Source organism: Salmo salar, chromosome 20, assembly GCF_965601325.2.
Source record: "Salmo salar chromosome 20, fSalSal1, whole genome shotgun sequence".
NCBI classification, from domain to species: Eukaryota; Metazoa; Chordata; class Actinopteri; order Salmoniformes; family Salmonidae; genus Salmo; species Salmo salar.
Window position 1 is genome coordinate 93,527,484 of NC_138310.1, and position 27,119 is coordinate 93,554,602.

At 45.4% G+C, this 27,119-nt stretch overlaps 1 protein-coding gene across 1 annotated transcript in view; it reads left to right on the top strand.

The window, feature by feature from the left end:
• The window catches only part of tenm4 (teneurin transmembrane protein 4), a 653,198-nt gene that overhangs the window by 592,028 nt on the left and 34,051 nt on the right, over window positions 1–27,119 (top strand). The window contains 4 exon segments of the mRNA XM_082966126.1: window positions 17,427–17,723; window positions 22,860–23,233; window positions 23,820–24,198; window positions 26,049–26,339. Of these exon segments, the coding sequence (XP_082822252.1) occupies window positions 17,427–17,723; window positions 22,860–23,233; window positions 23,820–24,198; window positions 26,049–26,339 (1,341 nt within the window).

Consider the following 27,119-nt stretch of genomic DNA (forward strand, 5'->3'; position numbering starts at 1 on the left):
GACTAACTGATGTGTGTATAGATCCAGGTGAATGACTAACTGATGTGTTTATAGATCCAGGTTATAGACTAACTGATGTGTTTATAGATCCAGGTTATAGACTAACTGATGTGTTTATAGATCCAGGTGAATGACTAACTGATGTGTTTATAGATCCAGGTTATAGACTAACTGATGTGTTTATAGATCCAGGTGAATGACTAACTGATGTGTTTATAGATCCAGGTGAATGACTAACTGATGTGTTTATAGATCCAGGTGAATGACTAACTGATGTGTTTATAGATCCAGGTTATAGACTAACTGATGTGTTTATAGATCCAGGTTATAGACTAACTGATGTGTTTCTAGATCCAGGTTATAGACTAACTAATGTGTTTATAGATCCAGGTTATAGACTAACTGATGTGTATATAGATCCAGGTTATAGACTAACTGATGTGTATATAGATCCAGGTTATAGACTAACTGATGTGTTTATAGATCCAGGTTATAGACTAACTGATGTGTGTATAGATCCAGGTGAATGACTAACTGATGTGTGTATAGATCCAGGTGAATGACTAACTGATGTGTGTATAGATCCAGGTGAATGACTAACTGATGTGTATATAGATCCAGGTGAATGACTAACTGATGTGTATATAGATCCAGGTGAATGACAACTGATGTGTTTATAGATCCAGGTTATAGACTAACTGATGTGTTTATAGATCCAGGTGAATGACTAACTGATGTGTTTATAGATCCAGGTTATAGACTAACTGATGTGTTTATAGATCCAGGTTATAGACTAACTGATGTGTTTATAGATCCAGGTGAATGACTAACTGATGTGTGTATAGATCCAGGTGAATGACTAACTGATGTGTTTATAGATCCAGGTTATAGACTAACTGATGTGTTTATAGTTCCAGGTGAATGACTAACTGATGTGTTTATAGATCCAGGTGAATGACTAACTGATGTGTTTATAGATCCAGGTGAATGACTAACTGATGTGTTTATAGATCCAGGTTATAGACTAACTGATGTGTTTATAGATCCAGGTGAATGACTAACTGATGTGTTTATAGATCCAGGTGAATGACTAACTGATGTGTGTATAGATCCAGGTGAATGACTAACTGATGTGTGTATAGATCCAGGTGAATGACTAACTGATGTGTGTATAGATCCAGGTGAATGACTAACGGATGTGTTTATAGATCCAGGTGAATGACTAACGGATGTGTTTATAGATCCAGGTGAATGACTAACTGATGTGTGTATAGATCCAGGTGAATGACTAACTGATGTGTGTATAGATCCAGGTTATAGACTAACTGATGTGTTTATAGATCCAGGTGAATGACTAACTGATGTGTTTCTAGATCCAGGTTATAGACTAACTGATGTGTTTATAGATCCAGGTGAATGACTAACTGATGTGTTTCTAGATCCAGGTTATAGACTAACTGATGTGTGTATCGATCCAGGTGAATGACTAACTGATGTGTTTATAGATCCAGGTTATAGACTAACTGATGTGTTTATAGATCCAGGTTATAGACTAACTGATGTGTTTATAGATCCAGGTTATAGACTAACTGATGTGTTTATAGATCCAGGTTATAGACTAACTGATGTGTTTATAGATCCAGGTTATAGACTAAATGATGTGTTTATAGATCCAGGTTATAGACTAACTGATGTGTGAATGCAAATGCCCTCTTTTCCATTTCCTGAAGTTAAAGGGGTCTATAGTGGACCATAGTTTGACCCAGCTAGTGACTGACAGACAGCAGTGCCACGTGCTAGTCAACCTCCCCACACACACACACACACACACACACACACACACACACACACACACACACACACACCCTCCCCCCCAGCCGGCCAGTAGGATATTTCCCGGTGTATGCCATCAGTCTAGGAGGGAACATAGAGAGAGACTGTGCTGTTCTCCATGGAAACAGGAAGCGGTCCACCTGTCAGTCTGAGTAGGTTTGTAAATCTAAGGCACAGCCCCACAGAGATGGTTAGCAGAGACATACCCCCCTCCTTTCTATATTGCAGTGTTGTATTGGCCTTGTGTTATTAATGCTGTGTCCTGTACTGCCTCTCAATGCTAGGTTCGTTCTGGGCTGGATATCAGAGATCGACCCCCCCCCCCCCCAGTCTACCTGCCTGTCTTTACTGTGAGAAATCAATGTGTTAGCATTGTAGCATTGTAGCATTATAGCATTGTAGTATTGTAGCATTGTAGCATTGTAGCATTGTAGCATTGTAGTATTGTAGCTTTGTAGCATTGTAGCATTGTAGTATTGTAACGGTGTACTATACCAACGCGACGTTAAAAACTGTAATATCTTATGTTTCACCGAGTCGTGGGTGAACGACGACATTAAGAACATACAGCTTTCGGGTTATACACTCCATAGGCAGGATGGAACAGCAGCCTATGGTAAGACAAGGGGCCGGGGGCCTATGCATATATGTAAACAACAGCTGGTAGATGATATCTAAGGAAGTCTCGAGGTTTTTCAGTATCTCATGATAAGCTGTAGACCACACTATCTACCAAGAGAGTTTTCATCTGTATTTTTCGTAGCTGTCTATAATACCACCACAGAGCGATGCTGGCACTAAGACCGCGCTCAATGAGCTGTATTCCTCCATAAGCAAACAGGAAAATGCTCATCCAGAGGCGGCGCTCCTTGTGGCCCGGAGGAATTTAATGCAGGGAAACTTAAATCAGTTTTACCTCATTTCTATCAGCATGTTAAATGTGCAACCAGAAGGAAAACACTCCAGACCATCTTTACTCCACACACAGAGACACGTACAAAGCTCTCCCTCGCCCTCCATTTGGCAAATCTGACTATAATTCTATCCTCCTGATTCCTGCTTACAAGCTAAAATTAAAGCAGGAAGCATTCCTCCGATGGCATTGAGGAGTACACCACATCAGTCACTGGCTTCATCAATAAGTGCATCGACGACGGCGTCCCCACAGTGACTGTACGTACATACCCCAACCAGAAGCCATGGATCACAGGCAACATCCGGACTGTGCTAAAGGGTAGAGCTGCCGCTTTCAAGGAGCGGGACTCTAACCCGGAAGCTTATAAGAAATCCCACTATGCCCTCCGACGAACCATCAAACAGGCAAAGCATCAATACAGGACTAAGATTGAATCGTACTACACCGGCTCCGACGCTCGTCAGATGTGGCAGGGCTTGAAAACTATTACAGACTACAAAAGGGAAGCACAGCCGAGAGCTGCCCAGTGACACGAGCTTACCAGACGAGCTAAATAACTTCTATGCTCGCTTCGAGGCAAGTAACACTGAAACATGCATGAGAGCATCAGCTCACAAGGCCGTAGGGCCAGACGGATTACCAGGACGTGTACTCCGAGCATATGCTGACCAACCAGCAAGTGTCTTCACTGACATTTCCAGCCTCTCTCTGTCTGAATCTGTAATACAAACATGTTTCAAGCAGACCACCGTAGTCCCTGTGCCCAAGAACACTAAGGTAACCTGCCTAAATGACTACCGACCCGTAGCACTCATGTCTGTAGCCATGAAGTGCTTTGAAAGGCTGGTCATGGCTCACAGCAACACCATTATCCCAGAAATCCTAGACTCACTCCAATTTCCATTCCGCACCAATAGATCCACAGATGATGCAATCTCTTTTGCCCTTACCCCCCTGTATATAGCCTCCACATTGACTCTGTACCGGTACCCCCTGTATATAGCCTCCACATTGACTCTGTACCGTAACACCCTGTATATAGCCTCCACATTGACTCTGTACCGGTACCCCCTGTATATAGCCTCCAGATTGACTCTGTACCGTAACACCCTGTATATAGCCTCCACATTGACTCTGTACCGGTACGCCCTGTATATAGCCTCCACATTGACTCTGTACCGGTACCCCCTGTATATAGCCTCCACATTGACTCTGTACCGGTACCCCCTGTATATAGCCTCCACATTGACTCTGTACTGGTACCCTCCTGTACATAACCTCCACATTGACTCTGTACTGGTACCCCCTGTATATAGCCTCCACATTGACTCTGTACCGGTACCCCCTGTATATAGCCTCCACATTGACTCTGTACCGGTACCCCCTGTATATAGCCCCGCTATTGTTATTTACTGCTACTCTTTAATTATTTGTTATTATTATCTCTTACTTTGTTTTAGGTATTTCCTTAAAACTGCATTGTTGGTAAGCTTTTAAGTAAGCTTTTCACTGTAAGGTGTTATATTCGGCGCATATGACAAATAAAATTTGATTTGATTTATTGCAGCTCACCATGCTACGGTATCCGTCTGTTAGCATTATGGTATTAGCATCATGTCCTATACCAGCTCACCATGCTACGGTATCCGTCTGTTAGCATTGTAGTATTAGCACCATGTCCTATACCAGCTCACCATGCTACGGTATCTCGTCTGTTAGCATTGATAGGTATTAGCACCATGTCCTATACCAGCTCACCATGCTACGGTATCCCTCTGTTAGCAATATGTAGTATTAGCACCATGTCCTATACCAGCTCATCATGCTACGGTATCCCTCTGTTAGCATTGTAGTATTAGCACCATGTCCTATACCAGCTCACCATGCTACGGTATCCGTCTGTTAGCATTGTAGTATTAGCACCATGTCCTATACCAGCTCACCATGCTACGGTATCCCTCTGTTAGCATTGTAGTATTAGCACCATGTCCTATACCAGCTCACCATGCTACGGTATCCCTCTGTTAGCATTGTAGTATTAGCACCATGTCCTATACCAGCTCACACAATGCTACGGTATCCGTCTTGTTAGCATTGTAGTATTAGCATCATGTCCTATACCAGCTCACCATGCTACGGTATCCCTCTGTTAGCATTGTAGTATTAGCACCATGTCCTATACCAGCTCACCATGCTACGGTATCCCTCTGTTAGCATTGTAGTATTAGCACCATGTCCTATACCAGCTCACCATGCTACGGTATCCCTCTGTTAGCATTGTAGTATTAGCACCATGTCCTATACCAGCTCACCATGCTACGGTATCCCTCTGTTAGCAATATGGTATTAGCACCATGTCCTATACCAGCTCATCATGCTACGGTATCCCTCTGTTAGCATTGTAGTATTAGCACCATGTCCTATACCAGCTCACCATGCTACGGTATCCCTCTGTTAGCATTGTAGTATTAGCACCATGTCCTATACCAGCTCACCATGCTACGGTATCCCTCTGTTAGCATTGTAGTATTAGCACCATGTCCTATACCAGCTCACCATGCTACGGTATCCCTCTGTTAGCATTGTAGTATTAGCACCATGTCCTATACCAGCTCACCATGCTACGGTATCCCTCTGTTAGCAATATGGTATTAGCACCATGTCCTATACCAGCTCATCATGCTACGGTATCCCTCTGTTAGCATTGTAGTATTAGCACCATGTCCTATACCAGCTCACCATGCTACGGTATCCCTCTGTTAGCGTTGTAGTATTAGCATCATGTCCTATACCAGCTCACCATGCTACGGTATCCGTCTGTTAGCATTGTAGTATTAGCATCATGTCCTATACCAGCTCACCATGCTACGGTATCCCTCTGTTAGCAATATGGTATTAGCACCATGTCCTATACCAGCTCATCATGCTACGGTATCCCTCTGTTAGCATTGTAGTATTAGCACCATGTCCTATACCAGCTCACCATGCTACGGTATCCCTCTGTTAGCGTTGTAGTATTAGCACCATGTCCTATACCAGCTCACCATGCTACGGTATCCGTCTGTTAGCATTGTAGTATTAGCATCATGTCCTATACCAGCTCACCATGCTACGGTATCCCTCTGTTAGCATTGTAGTATTAGCATCATGTCCTATACCAGCTCACCATGCTACGGTATCCGTCTGTTAGCGTTGTAGTATTAGCATCATGTCCTATACCAGCTCACCATGCTACGGTATCCGTCTGTTAGCATTGTAGTATTAGCATCATGTCCTATACCAGCTCACCATGCTACGGTATCCCTCTGTTAGCATTGTAGTATTAGCATCATGTCCTATACCAGCTCACCATGCTACGGTATCCGTCTGTTAGCATTGTAGTATTAGCATCATGTCCTATACCAGCTCACCATGCTACGGTATCCGTCTGTTAGCGTTGTAGTATTAGCATCATGTCCTATACCAGCTCACCATGCTACGGTATCCCTCTGTTAGCATTGTAGTATTAGCACCATGTCCTATACCAGCTCACCATGCTACGGTATCCCTCTGTTAGCATTGTAGTATTAGCACCATGTCCTATACCAGCTCACCATGCTACGGTATCCCTCTGTTAGCATTGTAGTATTAGCACCATGTCCTATACCAGCTCACCATGCTACGGTATCCCTGTGTTAGCGTTGTAGTATTAGCATCATGTCCTATACCAGCTCACCATGCTACGGTATCCGTCTGTTAGCGTTGTAGTATTAGCATCATGTCCTATACCAGCTCACCATGCTACGGTATCCATCTGTTAGCATTGTAGTATTAGCATCATGTCCTATACCAGCTCACCATGCTACGGTATCCCTCTGTTAGCATTGTAGTATTAGCATCATGTCCTATACCAGCTCACCATGCTACGGTATCCCTCTGTTAGCATTATGGTATTAGCACCATGTCCTATACCAGCTCACCATGCTACGGTATCCCTCTGTTAGCATTGTAGTATTAGCACCATGTCCTATACCAGCTCACCATGCTACGGTATCCCTCTGTTAGCATTATGGTATTAGCATCATGTCCTATACCAGCTCACCGTGCTACGGTAAACAAGCGCTCTGTGTATGTATTATTTAATTTTTTTACAGGGAACCAAACCGATGCCTGTTTGTTCAGTGATGGGGACTGTCAATAAGATTACTGTTCCTATCTCACAGGCATAGAGAGCACATTTCTGATGCAACACAGCATCTGGGAAATTCATTAGTTTTCATTAACGTACGAGGAATAGTGAATAATTGATGTTATTGGAAGAAAACAAACCCCAGTCGTCTTTTCAAACAAACTTTTGATGAATCATGCGAGACATATTAAGGGATTTACAGTTTTGTCAGAGTGCCAGATCGTTGTTTTACAGTATAAATCTGCGTTCATATTTGATTTGTAAAGCATCTACTTTCACTATTCCGGCTTTGAAGCGTTGATTGGTGGAAGATGTGTCTGCTCCCATCCTTCCTCCCCCCTCCTCCCTCCCCCTGTCCTCCCACCCCCCGTCCTCCCTCCCCCTGTCCTTCCTCCCCCCGTCCTCCCTCCCCCTGTCCTCCCTCCCTCCCCCTGTCCTTCCTCCCCCCTCCTCCCTCCCCCTGTCCTCCCTCCCTCCCCCTGTCCTTCCTCCCCCCTCCTCCCTCCCCCTGTCCTCCCTCCCTCCCCCTGTCCTTCCTCCCCCCTCCTCCCTCCCCCTGTCCTCCCTCCCTCCCCCTGTCCTTCCTCCCCCCTCCTCCCTCCCCCTGTCCTCCCTCCCTCCCCCTGTCCTTCCTCCCCCTCCTCCCTCCCCTGTCCTCCCTCCCTCCCCCTGTCCTCCCTCCCCCTCCTCCCTGTCCTCCCTCCCTCCCCCTGTCCTTCCTCCCCCTCCTCCCTCCCCCTGTCCTCCCTCCCTCCCCCTGTCCTCCCTCCCTCCCCCTGTCCTCCCTCCCTCTCCCTGTCCTCCTCCCCCTCCCCCTCCCCCTGTCCTCCCTCCCCTCCTCCTCCTGTCCTCCCTCCCTCCCCCTGTCCTCCCTCCCTCCCCCTGTCCTCCCTCCCTCTCCCTGTCCTCCCTCCCTCCCCCTGTCCTCCCTCCCTCCCCCTGTCCTCCCTCCCTCCTCCCTGTCCTCCCTCCCTCCCCCTGTCCTCCCTCCCTCCCTCCCCCTGTCCTCCCTCCCCCTCTATTCATTATTTTATATCTGCCTGTTTAAATCGCTGTGAAATTGAAAGTATTTCCCTTCAGTTTGTTTTCTATTCTCCTGAGACCCAGCGTCTGTCTGTCTGTCTGTCTGTCTGTCTGTCTGTCTGTCTGTCTGTCTGTCTGTCTGTCTGTCTGTCTGTCTGTCTGTCTGTCTGTCTGTCTGTCTGTCTATCTGTCTGTCTGTCTGTCTGTCTGTCTGTCTGTCTGTCTGTCTGTCTGTCTGTCTGTCTGTCTGTCTGTGTGCTTAGAGAGATGTTTCCAGCCCGTTGGGCCTCTGCTAAGGAACATCTTCATCCGTATGAAAGAATAAGAGAGAGTATGACCAATGCCTCTCAATCTCCTTCCCTCCCTCCCTCCCTCCCTCCCTCCCTCCCTCCCTCCCTCCCTCCCTCCCTCCCTCCCTCCCTCCCTCCCTCCCTCCCTCACTAGGGGCTGGCCACCCTCTCTCTTCACTAGGGGGCTGGCCTCCCTCTCTCCCCCTCCCTCTCTCTCTTCACTAGGGGCCCCTAGAGAGGATCAGTGGAGCTGGCCACCCCTCATTCTCTAGCTCAGAAAACCCTTTTTACTCCAACCCTGCAGGGAATTCTGTTATTCATGAACATGGTGTAATCCTAGTGTAAAATAATCCTCCCCATTAGGTGTTGATGACATTAGTTGGCCCTATTAGCTGTACCGGGTGTAATGGTCCCTCCATAGACCACAGACAGGTTTCTCTGGTCGTTATGTGAGAGAGGAAGACAGACAGGTTTCTCTGGTCGTTATGTGAGAGAGGAAGACAGACAGGTTTCTCTGGTCGTTATGTGAGAGAGGAAGACAGACAGGTTTCTCTGGTCGTTATGTGAGAGAGGAAGACAGACAGGTTTCTCTGGTCGTTATGTGAGAGAGGAAGACAGACAGGTTTCTCTGGTCGTTATGTGACAGAGGAAGACAAACAGGTTTCTCTTCTTCTCCTCACACATCTCCTCACGCATGGCCACACGCACGCAAGAGAACACACACACCACACACACACATACACACACACACACACACACACACACACACACACACACACACACACACACACACTGCTGCCACACCACTGGAAGCAGGCCAACAACAGCTTGAGAGACGTTTTAACACTCATTTAAACCCAGCCAAGCTCTGTGCCAAGCTCTGTACCAAGCTCTGTGCCAAGCTCTGTGCCAACAGCTCTGTGCCAAGCTCTGTGCCAAGCTCTGTGCCAACAGCTCTGTACCAAGCTCTGTGCCAACAGCTCTGTGCCAACAGCTCTGTGCCAAGCTCTGTGCCAAGCTCTGTGCCAACAGCTCTGTGCCAAGCTCTGTGCCAAGCTCTGTGCCAACAGCTCTGTGCCAAGCTCTGTGCCAACAGCTCTGTGCCAAGCTCTGTGCCAACAGCTCTGTGCCAAGCTCTGTGCCAAGCTCTGTGCCAACAGCTCTGTGCCAAGCTCTGTACCAATGTACCTGTAGAGAAACCATGCAGATGTATCTGAAATACATGATGAAGAAAAGAGAGAAAGCGAGATAGCAGTTGAATTAAAGATTACACATTTCCTCCAAATGATCTCCAGTCTGCCAGATGGCTGGGGGCAGTAGTGGTGATATACAGAGCTGTTCTCTCTCCAGTCTGCCAGATGGCCTGGGGGCAGTAGTGTTGATATACAGAGCTGTTCTCTCTCCAGTCTGCCAGATGGCCTGGGGGCAGTAGTGGTGATATACAGAGCTGTTCTCTCTCCAGTCTGCCAGATGGCCTGGGGGCAGTAGTGGTGATATACAGAGCTGTTCTCTCTCCAGTCTGCCAGATGGCCTGGGGGCAGTAGTGGTGATATACAGAGCTGTTCTCTCTCCAGTCTGCCAGATGGCTGGGGGCAGTAGTGGTGATATACAGAGCTGTTCTCTCTCCAGTCTGCCAGATGGCCTGGGGGCAGTAGTGGTGATATACAGAGCTGTTCTCTCTCCAGTCTGCCAGATGGCTGGGGGCAGTAGTGGTGATATACAGAGCTGTTCTCTCTCCAGTCTGCCAGATGGCCTGGGGGCAGTAGTGGTGATATACAGAGCTGTTCTCTCTCCAGTCTGCCAGATGGCCTGGGGGCAGTAGTGGTGATATACAGAGCTGTTCTCTCTCCAGTCTGCCAGATGGCCTGGGGGCAGTAGTGGTGATATACAGAGCTGTTCTCTCTCCAGTCTGCCAGATGGCCTGGGGGCAGTAGTGGTGATATACAGAGCTGTTCTCTCTCCAGTCTGCCAGATGGCTGGGGGCAGTAGTGGTGATATACAGAGCTGTTCTCTCTCCAGTCTGCCAGATGGCTGGGGGCAGTAGTGGTGATATACAGAGCTGTTCTCTCTCCAGTCTGCCAGATGGCCTGGGGGCAGTAGTGGTGATATACAGAGCTGTTCTCTCTCCAGTCTGCCAGATGGCCTGGGGGCAGTAGTGTTGAGCTGCCTCTCTCTGCTCTGTTCAGACGCCCAGGGTCACATGTATGAAAAGAAAGCGAATCATTTAAAGAAGTGACTAGATTCAATAACATGGGAATCATTTAAAGAAGTGACTAGACTCAGTAACATGGGAATCATTTAAAGAAGTGACTAGACTCAGTAACATGGGAATCATTTAAAGAAGTGATTAGACTAGACTCAATAACATGGGAATCATTTAAAGAAGTGATTAGACTAGACTGAGTAACATGGGAATCATTTAAAGAAGAGACTCAGTAACATGGGAATCATTTAAAGAAGTGACTAGACTCAGTAACATGGGAATCGTTTAAAGAACTGACTAGACTAGACTCAATAACATGGGAATCGTTTAAAGAAGTGACTAGACTCAGTAACATGGGAATCATTTAAAGAACTGACTAGACTAGACTCAATAACATGGGAATCGTTTAAAGAAGTGACTAGACTCAGTAACATGGGAATCATTTAAAGGAGAGACTCAGTAACATGGGAATCATTTAAAGAAGTGACTAGACTCAGTAAGATGGGAATCATTTAAAGAAGTGACTAGACTCAGTAACATGCGAATCATCTATGGCTGGTCTTTAAGCACAGAGGAGAGTTTTTAATGATTAGTGACTATCTTGTTTTTTCCCCCTCCCTGAATATTCAGATCACCCACTAAGGCTTCTCGTCTGAATTTTTTTTGACAAAGAAATATGGTAATTGCTATAATTGCATCACTTCGATGATTCCTGTTCTCCTGAGATATTGCGCTGAAAATTGTAATTAAAAAATAATCACATTTTAGTGTTGAGTTTTCCTCTAAAACTTCTTCCACTTCAAAAACACATTGCATTGCATTAAGAGAAAGGGTTTTACAATCGCATCGCTCTGACTTCCAGACACATTATTCCCCTGTTCATCACAACACATTTTTCCCCACTTCAGCTGTGTTGGCATAGTTAACCCTGAACTGTCTGGCTGGCTGGGACTCTCCTTACTCCTTTTGCAATTCTGTTTTATTTTTATATATATATATATATATATATATATATATCTTGACACACGTCTGTTTTTTGTTGTTAAATGAATGAGATTTAATATCTGTATTTTAGTATGCTTATTGATTGTTTTGTCTGTACTGCAGAACAAATAAATCAACTCAGTGGTCGTGTGGTTAGTGTACGCCCTGAGATTGACAGTTTAGGACTTCGATCTCCAGTCGAGTCAAACCAAAGACTGTGACCTGATGCTTCTCCGCTTGGCGTTTAGCATTAAGGTGATAGATTAGGGGTAACGCCCTGCGGTACACTACAGTCCTGTCCAGGAGGTGAACTGGTAGATCAAGCTGTCTCACTACAGAAAAAGGAGGTAGACTACAGTCCTGTCCAGGAGGTGAACTGGTTCACTACAGAACCAGGAGGTAGACTACAGTCCTGTCCAGGAGGAGAACTGGTAGATCAAGCTGTCTCACTACAGAAAAAGGAGGTAGACTACAGTCCTGTCCAGGAGGTGAACTGGTAGATCAAGCTGTCTCACTATAGAAACAGGAGGTAGACTACAGTCCTGTCCAGGAGGAGAACTGGTAGATCAAGCTGTCTCACTATAGAAACAGGAGGTAGACTACAGTCCTGTCCAGGAGAACTGGTTCACTACAGAAACAGGAGGTAGACTACAGTCCTGTCCAGGAGGAGAACTGGTTCACTACAGAACGAGGAGGTAGACCACAGCCCTGTCCAGGAGGAGAACTGGTTCACTACAGAACCAGGAGGTAGACTACAGCCCTGTCCAGGAGGTGTACTGGTTCACTACAGAAACAGGAGGTAGACTACAGTCCTGTCCAGGAGGTGTACTGGTTCACTACAGAACCAGGAGGTAGACCACAGCCCTGTCCAGGAGGTGAACTGGTAGATCAAGCTGTCTCACTATAGAACCAGGAGGTAGACCACAGCCCTGTCCAGGAGGTGTACTGGTTCACTACGGAAACAGGAGGTAGACTACAGTCCTGTCCAGGAGGTGTACTGGTTCACTACAGAACCAGGAGGTAGACTACAGTCCTGTCCAGGAGGTGAACTGGTTCACTACAGAAACAGGAGGTAGACTACAGTCCTGTCCAGGAGGTGTACTGGTTCACTACAGAAACAGGAGTTAGACTACAGTCCTGTCCAGGAGGTGTACTGGTAGATCAAGCTGTCTCACTACAGAACCAGGAGGTAGACTACAGTCCTGTCCAGGAGGTGTACTGGTTCACTACAGAACCAGGACGTAGACTACAGTCCTGTCCAGGAGGTGTACTGGTTCACTACAGAACCAGGAGGTAGACTACAGTCCTGTCCAGGAGGAGAACTGGTTCACTACAGAAACAGGAGGTAGACTACAGTCCTGTCCAGGAGGAGAACTGGTTCACTACAGAACCAGGAGGTAGACTACAGTCCTGTCCAGGAGGAGAACTGGTTCACTACAGAACCAGGAGGTAGACTACAGTCCTGTCCAGGAGGTGTACTGGTAGATCAAGCTGTCTCACTATAGAAACAGGAGGTAGACTACAGTCCTGTCCAGGAGGTGTACTGGTAGATCAAGCTGTCTCACTACAGAAACAGGAGGTAGACTACAGTCCTGTCCAGGAGGTGTACTGGTTAACTACAGAACCAGGAGGTAGACTACAGCCCTGTCCAGGAGGTGAACTGGTTCACTACAGAACCAGGAGGTAGACTACAGTCCTGTCCAGGAGGTGTACTGGTAGATCAAGCTGTCTCACTATAGAACCAGGAGGTAGACTACAGTCCTGTCCAGGAGGAGAACTGGTTCACTACAGAAACAGGAGGTAGACTACAGTCCTGTCCAGGAGGTGTACTGGTTCACTACAGAACCAGGAGGTAGACTACAGTCCTGTCCAGGAGGTGAACTGGTAGATCAAGCTGTCTCACTACAGAAACAGGAGGTAGACTACAGCCCTGTCCAGGAGGTGAACTGGTAGATCAAGCTGTCTCACTACAGAAACAGGAGGTAGACTACAGTCCTGTCCAGGAGGTGTACTGGTTCACTACAGAAACAGGAGGTAGACTACAGTCCTGTCCAGGAGGTGACCTGGTAGATCAAGCTGTCTCACTACAGAAACAGGAGGTAGACTACAGCCCTGTCCAGGAGGTGAACTGGTTCACTACAGAAACAGGAGGTAGACTACAGTCCTGTCCAGGAGGTGTACTGGTTCACTACAGAAACAGGAGGTAGACTACAGTCCTGTCCAGGAGGTGACCTGGTAGATCTAGCTGTCTCACTACAGAAACAGGAGGTAGACTACAGCCCTGTCCAGGAGGTGAACTGGTTCACTACAGAAACAGGAGGTAGACTACAGTCCTGTCCAGGAGGTGTAGTGGTTCACTACAGAAACAGGAGGTAGACTACAGTCCTGTCCAGGAGGTGTACTGGTTCACTACAGAACCAGAAGGTAGACTACAGTCCTGTCCAGGAGGTGAACTGGTAGACCAAGCTGTCTCACTATAGAAACAGGAGGTAGACTACAGTCCTGTCCAGGAGGTGTACTGGTAGATCAAGCTGTCTCACTATAGAAACAGGAGGTAGACTACAGTCCTGTCCAGGAGGTGTACTGGTTCACTACAGAAACAGGAGGTAGACTACAGTCCTGTCCAGGAGGTGTACTGGTTCACTACAGAACCAGGAGGTAGACCACAGCCCTGTCCAGGAGGTGTACTGGTTCACTACAGAAACAGGAGGTAGACTACAGTCCTGTCCAGGAGGAGAACTGGTTCACTACAGAACCAGGAGGTAGACTACAGTCCTGTCCAGGAGGTGTACTGGTTCACTACAGAACCAGGAGGTAGACTACAGTCCTGTCCAGGAGGAGAACTGGTAGATCAAGCTGTCTCACTAAAGAAACAGGAGGTAGACTACAGTCCTGTCCAGGAGGAGAACTGGTAGATCAAGCTGTCTCACTACAGAAACAGGAGGTAGACTACAGTCCTGTCCAGGAGGTGTACTGGTTCACTACAGAAACAGGAGGTAGACTACAGTCCTGTCCAGGAGGTGTACTGGTTCACTACAGAACCAGGAGGTAGACTACAGTCCTGTCCAGGAGGAGAACTGGTTCACTACAGAACCAGGAGGTAGACTACAGTCCTGTCCAGGAGGTGTACTGGTAGATCAAGCTGTCTCACTACAGAAACAGGAGGTAGACTACAGTCCTGTCCAGGAGGTGTACTGGTTCACTACAGAAACAGGAGGTAGACTACAGTCCTGTCCAGGAGGTGAACTGGTAGATCAAGCTGTCTCACTATAGAAACAGGAGGTAGACTACAGTCCTGTCCAGGAGGTGTACTGGTTCACTACAGAAACAGGAGGTAGACTACAGTCCTGTCCAGGAGGTGAACTGGTAGATCAAGCTGTCTCACTATAGAAACAGGAGGTAGACTACAGTCCTGTCCAGGAGGTGTACTGGTTCACTACAGAACCAGGAGGTAGACTACAGTCCTGTCCAGGAGGAGAACTGGTAGATCAAGCTGTCTCACTACAGAAACAGGAGGTAGACTACAGTCCTGTCCAGGAGGAGAACTGGTAGATCAAGCTGTCTCACTACAGAAACAGGAGGTAGACTACAGCCCTATCCAGGAGGTGAACTGGTAGATCAAGCTGTCTCACTACAGAAACAGGAGGAAGACTACAGTCCTGTCCAGGAGGTGTACTGGTTCACTACAGAAACAGGAGGTAGACTACAGTCCTGTCCAGGAGGTGTACTGGTTCACTACAGAACCAGGAGGTAGACTACAGTCCTGTCCAGGAGGAGAACTGGTTCACTACAGAACCAGGAGGTAGACTACAGTCCTGTCCAGGAGGTGTACTGGTTCACTACAGATCCAGGAGGTGGACTACAGCCCTGTCCAGGAGGTGTACTGGTTCACTACAGAACCAGGAGGTAGACTACAGCCCTGTCCAGGAGGTGAACTGGTTCACTACAGAACCAGGAGGTAGACTACAGTCCTGTCCAGGAGGTGTACTGGTTCTCTACAGAACCAGGAGGTAGACTACAGCCCTGTCCAGGAGGTGTACTGGTTCACTACAGAACCAGGAGGTAGACTACAGTCCTGTCCAGGAGGTGTACTGGTTCACTACAGAAACAGGAGGTAGACTACAGCCCTGTCCAGGAGGTGTACTGGTTCACTACAGAAACAGGAGGTAGACTACAGCCCTGTCCAGGAGGTGTACTGGTTCACTACAGAACCAGGAGGTATACTACAGTCCTTTCCAGGAGGTGTACTGGTTCACTACAGAAACAGGAGGTAGACTACAGCCCTGTCCAGGAGGTGAACTGGTTCACTACAGAACCAGGAGGTAGACTACAGTCCTGTCCAGGAGGTGAACTGGTTCACTATAGAACCAGGAGGTGTACTGGTTCACTATAGAACCAGGAGGTAGACTACAGTCCTGTCCAGGAGGTGTACTGGTTCACTACAGAACCAGGAGGTAGACTACAGTCCTTTCCAGTCCAGGAGGAGAACTTGTTCACTACAGAACCAGGAGGTAGACTACAGTCCTGTCCAGTCCAGGAGGAGAACTGGTTCACTATAGAAACAGGAGGTAGACTACAGTCCTGTCCAAGAGGTGAACTGGTTCTCTACAGAACCAGGAGGTAGACTACAGTCCTGTCCAGGAGGAGAACTGGTTCACTACAGACCCAGGAGGTAGACTACAGTCCTGTCCAGGAGGTGTACTGGTTCACTATAGAAACAGGAGGTAGACTACAGTCCTGTCCAGGAGGAGAACTGGTTCACTACAGAACCAGGAGGTAGACTACAGTCCTGTCCAGGAGGAGAACTGGTTCACTACAGAACCAGGAGGTAGACTACAGTCCTGTCCAGGAGGTGTACTGGTTCACTACAGAACCAGGAGGTAGACTACAGTCCTGTCCAGGAGGAGAACTGGTTCACTACAGAACCAGGAGGTAGACTACAGTCCTGTCCAGGAGGTGTACTGGTTCACTACAGAACCAGGAGGTAGACTACAGTCCTGTCCAGGAGGTGAACTGGTTCACTACAGAACCAGGAGGTAGACTACAGTCCTGTCCAGGAGGTGTACTGGTTCACTACAGAACCAGGAGGTAGACTACAGTCCTGTCCAGGAGGTGAACTGGTTCACTACAGAACCAGGAGGTAGACTACAGCCCTGTCCAGGAGGAGAACTGGTTCACTACAGAAACAGGAGGTAGACTACAGTCCTGTCCAGGAGGTGTACTGGTTCACTACAGATCCAGGAGGTAGACTACAGTCCTGTCCAGGAGGTGAACTGGTTCACTACAGAAACAGGAGGTGATGCTTCAATGAGATGTTCCGGCTAAGACATGCCAAGTCTACTTCCTTACTGCACAACCGATATGACATATTATATTATATATATTATATTATTATATATATTATTTATATTATTATATTATTATATATATTATTTATATTATTATATTATTATATATATTGTTATATAATTATATATTATTATATTATTATATATATTATTATATTATTATACATATTGTTATATTATTATATATATTATTATATTACAATGCACTGTAATATCACATCATAATGCGTTATAACTGCAAGCTTTAAGTAGAAAAGTCTACTTGCAATAACTGATATGTGGTGATTTTTCCTACTTAACTTTTTGAATACACAGATTGTAAGTAGCTCTGGATAAAAATGTAAAATGTAAAGTCTTACCAAATGAACTGACCTTCTCTCCTCTCTCCCAGCTCCACAACAGGGACCTCCTCTTCCTGAACTTTGACCTTCTCTCCCCCAACTCCACAACAGGGACCTCCTCTTCCTGAACTTTGACCTTCTCTCCTCTCCCCCAGCTCCACAACAGGGACCTCCTCTCCCTGAACTTTGACCTTCTCTCCTCTCCCCTAGGTCCACAACAGGAACCTCCTCTTCCTGAACTTTGACCTTCTCTCCGTTCCCCTAGGTCCACAACAGGAACCTCCTCTTCCTGAACTTTGACCTTCTCTTCTCTCCCCTAGGTCCACAACAGGAACCTCCTCTCCCTGGACTTTGACCGTATCACACGTACAGAGAAGGTTTATGACGACCACAGGAAGTTCACGTTAAGGATCCACTACGACCACGCCGGACGCCCGACGCTCTGGGCCCCCAGCAGCCGCCTCAATGGGGTCAACGTCACATACTCCCCGGGCGGACACGTGGCCGGCATCCAGCGGGGAACCATGTCTGTACGCATGGAGTACGACCAGAATGGGCGAATCACGTCGCAGATCTTTGCAGACGGGAAGTCATGGACCTACACTTACCTGGAGAAGGTAAAAAACACCACTAGTGTACCATATATATATATATACAAATACTAAATGCAGGGCCTTCAGAAAATATTCCTACCAATTGAAGTATTCCATATTATGTTGAGTCTGAATTCAAAATTGATTCAATATTTTTTTTATCACCCATCTACTCACAATACCTCATAATGACAAAGTGAAAACATTTTTTGTTTGCAAATTTATTGAAAATGAAATACAGAAATATTCAATTTACATAATTATTCACACCCCTGAGTCAATACTTGTTGGAATCACCGCTGGCAGTGATTATAGCTGTGAGTCATTCAAGATTACAGCTGTGAGTCTTTTCAAGATTACAGCTGTGAGTCTTTTCAAGATTACAGCTGTGAGTCTTTTCATAGATTACACTTGTGTTTCTTTTCAAGATTACAGCTGTGAGTCTTTGCAAACCTGGATTGTACAATATTTGCAATATTCTTAAAAAAATGATTCAAGCTCTGTCAAGATGTTGAGGATCATTGCTAGACAGATCAACTGTTGCCATAGATTTTCAAGCTGATTTAAGTCAAAACTCTAACTAGGCCACTCAGGACCATTCACTGTCTTCTTGGTAAGCAACTCCAGTAGATTTGGCCTTGTGTTTTAGGTTATTGTCCTGCTGAAAGGTGAATTTATCTCCCGGTGTCTGGTGGAAAGCAGACTGAACCGTTTTTTCCTCTAGGATTATCCCAGTGCTTAGCTCTATTCCGTTTATTTTTATCTTAACAAAACTCCCTAGTCCTTGCTGATGACAAGCTGTACAAAACACAAATATTCCAAAACGTGCATCCTGTTTGCAACAAGGCACTAAAGTAAAACTGCAAAAAATGTGGCAAAGAAATTAACGTTATATCCTGAATACAAAGCGTTATGTTTGGGACAAATCCAAAATAACACATCACTGAGTACCACTCTTCATATTTTCAAGCATGGTGGTGGCTGCATCATGTTATGGGTATGCTTACCTTCTTTTCACTCTGTCGTTTAGGTTAGTATTGTGGAGTAACTATAATGTTGTTGATCCATCCTCAGTTTTCTCCTATCACAGCCATTAAACTCTATAACTGTTTTAAAGTGACCATTGGCCTCATGGTGAAATCCCTGAGCGGTTTCCTTCCTCTCCGGCAACTGAGTTAGGAAGGATGCCTGTATCTTTGTAGTGACTGGGTGTATCGATATACCATCCATAGTGTAATTAATAACTTCACAATGCTCAAGGGGATATTCAATGTCTGCTTTTTATTGTATTTTTACCCATCTACCAATAGGTGCCCTTCTTTGCAAGTCATTGGAAAACTTCCCTGGTCTTTTTGGTTGAATCTGTGTTTGAAATTCACTGCTAGACAGAGGGATCTTACAGATAATTGTATGTGTGGTGTACAGAGATGAGGTAGTCAGTCATGGGGTGGCAGGTAGCTTAGTGGTTAGAGGAGGCATGTAGCCTAGTGGTTAGAGTGTTGGACTAGTAACCGCAAGGTTGCAAGTTCAAATCCCCGAGCTGATAAGGTACAAATCTATCATTCTGCCCCTGAACAAGGCAGTTTAACCCACTGTTCCCCGGTAGGCCGTCATTGAAAATAAGAATTTGTTCTTAGCCTCTATGGGCTAGGTGGGACGCAGGCGTCCCCCCCGTGGTGCACTCCATCAACAGCAGGTGCATTTCAAGAGCGGCAAATTTGAATCCAAATAAATGTCAAAATTCAAATTTTTCAAACATACAACTATTTTACACCCTTTGAAAGATAAACATCTCCTTAATCTAACCACGTTTTACGATTTCAAAAAGGTTTTACGGCGAAAGCATAAATTTAGAGTATGTTAGGACAGTACATTTACAAGGGTTGTGTGTAATGTTTTGTCAATTCAAAGACAGGGTCACCAAAACCATAAAACCAGCTAAAATGATGCACTAACCTTTTACAATCTCCATCAGATGACACTCCTAGGACATTATGTTAGACAATGCATGCATTTTTAGTTCTATCAAGTTCATATTTATATCCAAAAACAGCGTTTTACTATGGCATTGATGTTGAGGAAATTGTTTCCCTCCAATAACCGGCAGGCAAGTCAGCATCACAAATTAAATAATTAAAATTAGAAAACATTGGTAAAATATTATATTGTCATTTAAAGAATTATAGATTTACATCTCTTGAACACAATCAACTTGCCAGATTTAAAAATAACCTTACTGGGAAATCACACTTTGCAATAATCTGAGCACTGCGCCCAGAAAAATACGCGTTGCGATACAGACTAGTCGTCATGTTGGGGAGATCTAAAATCTAAAATACTATGTAAATAATCCATTACCTTTGATTCTCTTCATCAGATGTCACTTCCAGGTATCACAGGTCCATAACGAATGTAGTTTTGTTCAAAAAAGCTCATCATTTATGTCCAAAAATCTCCGTCTTGTTAGCACATGATCTAAGCCAGCCGGACTTCACTTCATGAACGAGGGGAAAAAATATATTTACGTTCGTTCAAACATGTCAAACGTTGTATAGCATAAATCATTAGGGCCTTTTTTAACCAGAACATGAATAATATTCAAGGTGGACGAATGCATACTCTTTTATAACGTATTGGAACGAGGGTACCCAACATGAACTCGCGCGCCAGGTGTCTAATGGGCCATCATCGTTCCATGGCTCTTGTTCGGTCAGATCTCCCTCCAGAAGACTCAAAACACTTTGTAAAGGCTGGTGACATCTAGTGGAAGCAATAGGAAGTGCCAAAATATTCCTCAGCCCCTGTGTTTTTCAATGGGATAGGTTTAAAGGTAATACAACACATCAGGTATCCACTTCCTGTCAGAAAATGTCTCAGGGTTTTGCCTGCCAAATGAGTTCTGTTATACTCACAGACACCATTCAAACAGTTTTAGAAACTTTAGAGTGTTTTCTATCCATATATAATAAGTATATGCATATTCTAGTTACTGGGTAGGAATAGTAACCAGATTAAATCGGGTACATTTTTTTTATCCAGCCGTGCAAATACTGCCCCCTAGCCCTAACAGGTTAACTCACTTGCCTGGTAAAATAAATTCAAAAATCATGTTAAACACTATCATTGCACAATGAGTGAGTCTATGTGACTTGGTAATCACATGTTTACTTTTGAACTGATTGCCATAACAAAGGAGTTGAATACTTATTGACTCAAGACATTTTCATCTTTTCATTTTTAATACATTTGTAAAAAAAAATATATAATAATAATAATAATCTAAAAACATAACTCCACTTTGACATGATGGAGTATTGTGTTCAGGCAGTGACACAAAATTTCAATTTATTAATACATTTGGAAATCCAGGCTATAAAACAACTACATTTGGGAAAAGTCAAGGGGTGTGAATACTTTCTGAGGGCTTTGCATACTTACATTTACATTTTAGTCATTTAGCAGACGCTCTTATCCAGAATGACTTACAGTAGTGAATGCATACATTTCATACATTTTTTTTGTTTGTTTTTTGTACTGGCCCCCTGTGGGAATCGAACCCACAACCTTGGCGTTGCACACACCATGCTGGCGTTGCAAACACCATGCTCTACCAAGTGAGCCACGGGGAAGACATATTACTTGACATATTCCTTTGAAGGCCAAGTGAAGCAGAACATTTCAATACATATTTAATTATGGGATAATAAGAAGAGATCCTCAGAGAATAGGAAACACAATTATATAAACTCTCCACATAAAATACAATGAAAACTCATGATATAGACCTACGGTACATTCACAGTGTGCAGTAGGTACACAGTGTACTGAGGGTTTGGAACTAATGGAGATCGCCTGCTGTACTACAGATAAACAATATCAAAGACATACAGGCTGGCCATGTAATAGAAAACGTGATTGATATTTCAGTGGCATGTAGCAGCAAGAGGCCCTTAAAAGCAGATTTAAGATTTCTAGTTCAAAGTTTCGTTTTAAATCCTCCTGTCTACTGTACTCTTTCTTAGCTTTGTGCTGCGTTATCTGGCCTCTCTCTGTCTGAGACATGTGTAGAGAGCTGTAATTAAGGACTGTCTCTATGTCTCTCTCTGTTTCTCTCTGTCTCTCTCTCTCTCTTTCTGTCTGTCTCTTTCTCTCTGTCTCTCTGTCTGTCTCTTTCTCTCGTCTCTGTCCTCTGTCCCTCTGTCTCTCTCTCTCTTTCTCTCTGTCCCTCTGTCTCTCTCTGTCTCTCTGTCTGTCTCTTTCTCTCTGTCTCTGTCTGTCTCTGTCCCTCTGTCTCTGTCTGTCTCTCTCTCTCTTTCTGTCTGTCTCTTTCTCTCTCTGTCTCTCTCTCTGTCTCTTTGTCTCTCTCTCTGTCTCTCTGTCTCTCTCTAGCAGTGTATACATCCATTATAGATTGTTAGTGCAGACAGCTTGACAGGGCCGTTGCCCCTACAATAGACTGATGAGCAGAAAGGAACGAAATGTCACTTTCACATTGTTAATTAAAGTCGGGATGTTTGGGGGGGAGACAGAAAGAACAACGTACAGCACAGTAAAGGCTGCTGTTCTCAGGTTTTACCATTTAATTTAACAAAATGGCCGACCCGTTAGTGTTCCTGAAGTCAGTTTAGCAGCTCTTAAGTGTCTGATTCAGAGCCGGGAATGATAGCCCGCTGTGACAACAGACTGCATAGTGATTTCATTATTTGCCAACCCAATACTTTCTTACCCGATTGAAGCCATATAAAAACTGTTGTTGAATCTCACAGCTTGGCTCCTGACTTAAATGCATAACACACATCGGTATAGTCTGGCTGTTTTAGTTTTTTGTTGTTGTTGCGTTTGACATTTGTATGTCCTTTTTCATACCAGACTGAGCCTCTTGTGCATTTCTCTAGCAAGCCTAGGTAATGTATGGAGACAGTATGCCTAGTCAGTGCAGGTACTGACTATATGTACTCAGGAAAGGACTTAAAAGGAAACATAGAAAATAACCCAGAATAAAATGACTCTGTCAATTTACCTCTCAGCGTTCCTAACATCTAACATCTTCTGCCCTGTGTAGTGTGCCCTTTAAAGAGAATGTAGTGCACTATATAGGGAATAGGGTGAAATCTTGGCCCGCTGACATTGGTAAAACCACTTTTCCTCTCTACTCCTCAGTCCATGGTACTGCTCCTCCACAGTCAGCGTCAGTACATCTTTGAGTTCGACAAGAACGACCGCCTCTCCTCTGTGACCATGCCCAACGTGGCCCGCTTCACCCTGGAGACCACCCGCTCCGTCGGTTACTACAGGAACACGTACCGCCCCTCGGAAGGGAACGCTTCGGTGCTGCAGGACTACAGTGAAGACGGCCAGCTGATGCAGACTAGCTACCTGGGCACGGGGCGCAGGGTGACCTATAAGTACGGCAAGCTGGCCAAGCTACTGGAGATCCTCTACGATACGACACGCATCGCGTTCACCTACGATGAGTCAGCGGGGATGCTGAAGGTGGTCAACCTGCAGAGTGAAGGAATCACCTGTACTATAAGGTACTGGAACTTTACTGTTGTATTCTGGGGGGTTAGGGTTGGGATTAGGTTAGGGTTGGGTTAGGATTAGGATTAGGTTAGGGTTAAGGTTGGGTTAGGATTAGGATTAGGTTAGGGTTAAAGTTGGGTTAGGATTAGGATTAGGTTAGGGTTAGGATTAGGTTAGGGTTAAAGTTGGGTTAGGATTAGGGTTAGGGTTAAGGTTGGGTTAGGATTAGGATTAGGGTTAGAGTTGGGTTAGGATTAGGTTAGGGTTAGGATTAGGATTAGGTTAGGGTTGGGTTAGGATTAGGTTAGGATTAGGTTAGGGTTAGGTTAGGGTTAGGTTAGGATTAGGTTCGGATTAGGATTAGGGTTGGATTAGGATTGGGTTGGGTTAGGATTAGGTTAGGGTTGGGTTGGATTAGGTTAAAGTTGGGTTAGGATTAGGTTAGGGTTAGGATTAGGTTGGGGTTGGGTTAGGATTAGGTTAGGTTTAGGATTAGGATTAGGTTAGGTTAGGGTTAGGATTAGGTTAGTGAGTGTATCAGTCAGTAACATAATAAAAACATGGACTGGACTGACAGTAATATCCACTACACTACAGGTACCGTCAGATCGGCCCACTCATCGACAGGCAGATCTTTAGGTTCAGCGAAGAGGGGATGGTCAACGCCCGCTTCGACTACGTCTACGACAACAGCTTCCGGGTCACCAGCATGCAAGCGGTAATCAACGAGACGCCTCTCCCCATCGACCTGTATCGCTACGACGACGTGTCTGGGAAGACGGAGCAGTTTGGGAAGTTCGGGGTCATCTACTACGACATCAACCAGATAATCACCACAGCCGTGATGACACACACCAAACACTTCGACGCCTACGGCCGCGTGAAAGAGGTCCAGTATGAGATCTTCAGGTCGCTCATGTACTGGATGATGGTGCAGTATGATAACATGGGACGTGTGGTCGCCAAGGAACTCAAGGTTCGTCTGGTGAACCTCTTTTCTTTCTGCGTTGGTTTTGTCAGGATCTCTTTTAGGTCACTCATCTCCCAAGAGTCACTCACAGGATAAAACAGACACGTAGACGGTAGGAATAGACACATTTGAAATATATAACAGCACATTTTTTTTCTTATTCGTTATCAGAACACAGTTCAAACAGTTTACATGTGAGTCATTTAGCAGACTCTCTGATCCAGAGCCACTACAGTAGTGAGTCATTTAGCAGACTCTCTGATCCAGAGCCACTTACAGTAGTGAGTCATTTAGCAGACTCTCTGATCCAGAACCACTACAGTAGTGAGTCATTTAGCAGACTCTCTGATCCAGAGCCACTACAGTAGTGAGTCATTTAGCAGACTCTCTGATCCAGAGCCGCTACAGTAGTGAGTCATTTAGCAGACTCTCTGATCCACTACAGTAGTGAGTCATTTAGCAGACTCTCTGATCCACTACAGTAGTGAGTCATTTAACAGACTCTCTGATCCAGAGCCACTACAGTAGTGAGTCATTTAACAGACTCTCTGATCCAGAGCCACTACAGTAGTGAGTCATTTAGCAGACTCTCTGATCCAGAACCACTACAGTAGTGAGTCATTTAGCAGACTCTCTGATCCAGAACCACTACAGTAGTGAGTCATTTAACAGACTCTCTGATCCAGAGTCACTACAGTAGTGAGTCATTTAGCAGACTCTCTGATCCAGAGTCACTACAGTAGTGAGTCATTTAGCAGACTCTCTGATCCAGAGCCACTACAGTAGTGAGTCATTTAGCAGACTCTCTGATCCAGAGCCACTACAGTAGTGAGTCATTTAGCAGACTCTCTGATCCAGAGCCACTACAGTAGTGAGTCATTTAGCAGACTCTCTGATCCAGAGCCACTACAGTAGTGAGTCATTTAGCAGACTCTCTGATCCAGAGCCACTACAGTAGTGAGTCATTTAGCAGACTCTCTGATCCAGAGCCACTACAGTAGTGAGTCATTTAGCAGACTCTCTGATCCAGAGCCACTACAGTAGTGAGTCATTTAACAGACTCTCTGATCCAGAGTCACTACAGTAGTGAGTCATTTAGCAGACTCTCTGATCCAGAGCCACTACAGTAGTGAGTCATTTAGCCTTGCTCAAGAGCACATTTTTTAAACTAGTTTGCTCGGGAAAACGAACAAGCAACCTTTTGGTTACTGGCTCAACGCTGTTAAACGCTAGGCTACCTGCTGCCAAATGTGTTCTATATTCTAAGTGTTCTGAGATGGGTTTATCTTACCGGACTCATTTCAATAAACCGGGTGGTTCGAGCCCTAAATTCTGATTGGCTGAAATCTGTGGTATATCAGACCATATGGGCGGCAGGGTAGCCTAGGCGTTAGAGCGTTGGACTAGTAACCAAAAGGTTGCAAGTTCAAATCCCTGAGCTGACAAGGTACAACTCTGTCGTTTTGCCCCTGAACAAGGCAGTTAACCCACCGTTCCTAGGATGTCATTGAAAATAAGAACTTGTTCTTAACTGACTGGTTAAAAAATTACAATAAAATCAATGAAAATACCATACTGGGCATATTACTGCTCATTACGTTGGTAACCAGGTTATAATAGCAATAAGGCACCTTAGGGTATATGGCCAATATACCACGGGCTAAGGGCTGTGTCCTGTGTTGTGTCGTGCGTAAGAACAGCCCTTAGCCCGTGGTATATTGGCCATATACCACACCTTCTCCGGGTTTAATTATAATTACGATTGATTTGATTGATTGATTAAGTTAGGATTTCTAAGGTGGGTCTGTACACCTACTGACTGATTGATTGACCGATTCATGTTTGGTTTCTCTAAGGTGGGTCCGTATGCCAACACCACTCGGTATACCTATGAATACGACGCTGATGGGCAGCTCCAAGTAGTGTCCATCAACGACAAGCCACTGTGGCGTTACAGCTACGACCTGAACGGTAACCTTCACCTGCTGAGCCCCGGGAACAGCGCCCGCCTCACGCCGCTACGTTACGACCTCCGAGACCGCATCACCAGGCTGGGAGACGTTCAGTACCGCATGGACGAGGACGGCTTTCTGAAGCAGAGAGGGAATGAATTCTTTGAGTACAGCTCGCCTGGACTCCTGGTTAAGGTAAGATAGCTACAACACTCCAACACAATTGATGCTTTATAAAATGACACAATGGACGCTTTCAAAAACAGCTCAAAACTCTTCCAGCTAGCTGATGCTCTATCCTTGAATATGTTCCAGCTAGCCGATGCTCTATCCTTGAATATGTTCCTGCTAGCCGATGCTCTATTCTTGAATATGTTCCAGCTAGCCGATGCTCTATCCTTGAATATGTTCCAGCTAGCCGATGCTCTGTCCCTGAATATGTTCCTGCTAGCCGATGCTCTATCCTTGAATATGTTCCAGCTAGCCGATGCTCTATCCTTGAATATGTTCCTGCTAGCCGATGCTCTCTCCCTTGAATATGTTCCAGCTAGCCGATGCTCTATCCTTGAATATGTTCCAGCTAGCCGATGCTCTATCCTTGAATCTGTTCCAGCTAGCCGATGCTCTCTCCCTTGAATATGTTCCAGCTAGCCGATGCTCTCTCCCTTGAATATGTTCCAGCTAGCCGATGCTCTATCCTTGAATATGTTCCAGCTAGCCGATGCTCTATCCTTGAATCTGTTCCAGCTAGCCGATGCTCTATCCTTGAATATGTTCCTCCTAGCCGATGCTCTCTCCCTTGAATATGTTCCAGCTAGCCGATGCTCTATGCTTGAATATGTTCCAGCTAGCCGATGCTCTATCCTTGAATCTGTTCCAGCTAGCCGATGCTCTCTCCCTTGAATATGTTCCAGCTAGCCGATGCTCTATCCTTGAATATGTTCCAGCTAGCCGATGCTCTATCCTTGAATATGT